Source organism: Orycteropus afer, unplaced genomic scaffold (genome assembly GCF_000298275.1).
Source record: "Orycteropus afer afer isolate SDZICR_OR568_19922 unplaced genomic scaffold, OryAfe1.0 scaffold00165, whole genome shotgun sequence".
Lineage (NCBI taxonomy): Eukaryota > Metazoa > Chordata > Mammalia > Tubulidentata > Orycteropodidae > Orycteropus > Orycteropus afer.
In genome coordinates this window covers 1,455,038-1,459,368 of record NW_006921752.1, presented here as the reverse complement: position 1 = coordinate 1,459,368, position 4,331 = coordinate 1,455,038, and the positions used below count along the sequence as shown (strand labels likewise).

At 43.2% G+C, this 4,331-nt stretch overlaps 1 protein-coding gene across 1 annotated transcript in view; it reads right to left on the bottom strand.

Annotated features, from left to right (window-relative positions):
• HSD17B12 (hydroxysteroid 17-beta dehydrogenase 12) overlaps positions 1-3,025 on the bottom strand; it is a 241,506-nt gene extending 238,481 nt beyond the window's left edge. The window contains exon 1 of the mRNA XM_007946515.2: positions 2,866-3,025. Coding sequence (XP_007944706.1) covers positions 2,866-3,025 — 160 coding nt within the window. The remainder of the gene's footprint in view (positions 1-2,865) is intronic.
• Positions 3,026-4,331: the final 1,306 nt, after the last annotated feature.

Below are 4,331 nucleotides of genomic sequence, written 5' to 3'. Positions count from 1 at the left end.
GTTTCGTTCTGCTGTGCATGGGGTCGCTATGAGTCGGAAACGACTCGACGGCACTTAACAACAACAACAACAACAAGGGAAAGCTAGTCACAAAAAAACACATATTGTCTGATTCCATTTTTATAAACCCAGAGTAGGTAAATCTATTAGGACTGGCAGTGGGTGAGGAGGGATTGATAGCTAAGGGGTGGAGGGTTTCTTTTAAGGCGGATATAAATGTTCTAAAATTACATTGTGATGATGGTTGCACAACCCCACGAATATAATAAAAATCTTGAATTGTGTACTCCAAATGGCATGAATTTATGAATACAATTTATGAATTGCATGGTATGTGAATTATACCTCAATAGAGCTGTTAAAAAAAAAAAAAATCTAACTCACTAATTGATTTCAAACCAAATAACCAAACCCACTGCCATCAAGTGAATTCCAACTCATAGTGACTCCAATCAGGTTTCCAAGGCTGCCAATCTTTACAGAAATAGATTGCCTCATCTTCTTCCCATAGAGTAGCTGATAGGTTTGAACTGCCTACCTTTTGCTTAGCAGCCCAATGCCTTTACCAGAGCGCCATCACAGCGCCTTACTAATTGATTTAGTGGATCCTTTATTCTTCGCTGCCTGGAGCAATATCCTCTCCATTAAAACTAAAAATAAGTGTTCAGAGTGCTGTTTTGTGTTCAAAGTTATAAAATACCTTGACTTTGGAATTCATTACCAGTCATCTTACTATGAACTCCACATTTATTATTGTCCTGCAGCAAGGATGGTTCAGTCCCTTACTTAGAACAAACTAACCACTTTTGCAAGCAATCTTATCTTTATTATTTGCTACACTGACCTTCAAAAACTGAAGCTCCACAAGTGCAGTGACAATGACAAGAAAATAAATTGTAACACCCAAAGAGTCTAAGCTACCAGACTGGGGAAATCCAACAGCTAGGGACCCAGTGATAAGTAGCATGATTCACTGGAATGGGGAATGTTAATGGAATGAACTAGAGAAAAGAGATGACTTAGATCTTGATAAAGAGATAAAAGAGGTAAGCCTGAGTATGGGCCAAGTAAAAGGTGTACTAGAATATTTTTTACCAGTTGCAAAGTACACTTATATTTCAGGTTTTTTGCAAGGTTTTGTTTTTAAGTTTATTTGAATTTATATTTGATCAATGTGCCAGTGAATGGGGAGGAAAAAGAAAAAGGCGCTGCAGTTCCCACTCCTCAAATCCTAAAATCTGAACAGGAGAAATTATGTAAACATATTCACAGGAAGAGACAGCATAACAACAACTAAAAATATATGCTATCAATTCAACACCACAGAATACTTAAAACGGCTCATTGGTTATGGAGAGGAAGACAGTATGCGGACTTTAGCTCTAGAAAGCAGGCAATGCCTCCCCACCTCATGCCTCGAACAGAGTTCTCACATACAAATCCATTCTTACTTGAGAGGTTTTCTCTTGATATTTATGTTGCTGCCAAAATGTAATCTATATTTTTTCTGAGTTGTTTCAATGTTTTGAGTGAACAAAGTAAAAATACAGAGTAACATTAATCTTGTATTTTACTTAAACCTCATCTGCAGAAACTCTCAGCACTCCAAAATACATATAAATTGCTAGATTAACACGTAATTATAAAACACCAAAATAAATAAATTATATCAAAAAACGACCACAGCACATCATAAGCAATCTTGGTTAAAAAGGAAAAAAAAAAAAAAAAAAAACCTCCCAGTGCAATCTGATCTTTGTCCTCCATTTCTGACACCCTCCTACCAGACAGAACAAGATCCACATGCTTGCCTAACTCTTTGTGGGAAAACATTTTTTTTTTTTTTTTACAAATATACTTTCTGTAAAAACTACTTCTAACTTTAACATAGTTACCGTTTTTGCTGAAGCCAATAGTTCTTACTACTATCATTACGACTCCAAAACAGTTTTGCGAGGGTTTTTGAAAGGGGGTTTTGTAAATTACATAAACTAACCGAATCCAAAGGAGTTCTGGTGGCGTAGCGCCTAAGCCTTTTGACTGACTGCTACTCGGAAAGTTGGTGGTTCAAACCCACCAACCAATCCGCGGAAGAAAGATTTATTCTTCCATAAAGATTTACCTCCTCGGAAACCCAGTGAGGGTCGCTATGAGTCGGAATCGACTCAATGGCAATAAGGTGGGGTGGTTTTCTTTTCTTTTTTTTTTTTTTTGAGGCCGAATCCAAGTAACTGGACTGAGAAAGTTCCAAAGAGCAAAAAGACTTCTGAAATTTCGTGTCCCTACACCTCTTCCCCTATCCTCATATCCAAAAACAGAATACGTTTTTCATTCTTAGCAGGGGCCAATATAAAAGGCAAGCGAAAACTTTATTTTGAAAATGCTACCAAGGAACGAACCAATGTGGGTAGAATGTGACTGAGGACGAAACAAAGTAACTGACCTCAAGCCAGGAGCCCGGCAGGTCTTAAGGTGCTCAAGTCCCAGGGAGTTAAGGCCGTATTTCCCCCCACGCACAAAATGGCAGTTAAGATTCCAAGTTTAGCCTGCAATATTTTGGCTCCCGAAGGTTTGGCAATCTATTTCCGTAGTGATACCGCCTCGGACAAGGAGGGGTCGCTATGAGTCCGATCTGACTCCACGGCAGTGAGTTTGGCTTGGTTTGGTTTTAAAGATACAACCTCTACAAATTTAAGCAAGCCAGAGATGTCTAAGGAAAACGGGACGCAGAGCTTGAGGAAGGATAGAGGAGCTGAGGAGCGCAGGCTCTGCGCACGGCCCGGAGCTGCTCAGAGCGGGCCACGCTGGCCCTAGAGCCCCACGAGCGGCAGTAGGAGGAACAAGGCGGCGCAGGATCAGACTCACCTGCCCATTCACCGAGCCCTGGTCCGACACCAGTCTCGTTACCTAACCCCCAGACCCGAAAGGCCGTGAAGAGAGAGTACGAGATGCGCAGGGCTAGGTAGGCCACGGTGCCCGCGCCCACCCAGTACAGGAAACCGGCGGCAGGGACAACGCTCTCCATGATTTACGACTAGGCCTCACTACCTTCGTGAATGAAAAAAAAAAAATGAATGAAACCAGGAGCGGCGCCGGCGGTGATGGTGAGGACGACACTAATAAGCGCTGCTCCCACACTGCTTTTGCCCCAAACTCCGCCCACAGGCCCTATCCGTGCCGCCATTGGTGACCTACCCTTCCCTCTGCCGGTGACGTGTCAGCCATTGGCTGACGCCTGAAAAGAACCCGAGCCTACCCCCGCTTGTTTCCCCGCCCTACGTCAGCCCCCCTCCCGCGCTCACTGCTTTGACTAGTTACTGCTCTGAGGTAGCAGATTGCTCACCTGCCAATCAAACTTCAGTCCCGCCCAACAGCGTCTTCACCCACCCGCAAAATTCGGCCAGTCACTGATGCATCTCACCCTACCAAATCGCGCAGGTCTCTCATTGGCTGTAGTAATCCTCGCGACTGCGGAAACCTGCGTTCCCATTGGCCAGTCAGACCCAAGCTTGTTTAAGCCGGGTTTGAAGAGGGAAGGCGATTGGAGAAGCCGCTATTGAATGGGAAGATCGTAGTAAGTGAGCGTGGAGCCTTTCCGGCATGGTTTTATTTTCACCTTGTGATTAAATACTTCCTTGTCATTTTTCAATGTGCCGCTATTGTCCGCATGAACTTTTCAGGACAAAAGGTTGCAGTCTCCTGTCTGCCCCACAGCACACAATCGTACCAATATCCTCATTTACTGAGAGACTTTTAAATGCCAGGCCACCCTCCAAGTGCTGAACATTAAACAACCCTGCGTTTTGGAGTTCACCTCAAAAAACTTGATGGAGTCAAATAACTATAATACATAATGAAATAAGAACTGTAACATGAATGAAAATATATGATAGGAACACAGCTTGCTGAGCAATTACTTCTGGGAAAGGAGTCGCGTTTTATCTGGGCCTGAAAGGTGATAGGGTTTTAACTTATCTATTTCCCTTTTTTTATGGGGAGAGGAGAGTGGAGTTTCAAAAGGGCGCAAGAGTGTGCAGTCCATCTAAGTAGAGGCATGGGAACTACCTCAGAGAAGTTCCAAAGTGGTAGTACCACAAAGTTACCAAATTATGTAGCACTCTGTGATCCTCAAATCATTTGTTCTTCCTTCTCTGGCATGGATTGAGGCTTACATAAGGTACCTGCAAAAAGGACTTTGAGGTGATGTCTTTTGACCTCCTCTCACTTCACAAGAGGGAGACAGAATCACCATTAACAGCCCAAGGCTTATTCCTATGAGGCAAGAAATGCCACCACCACTCCCAGCCTCTTTACCAATACTGACACCAACC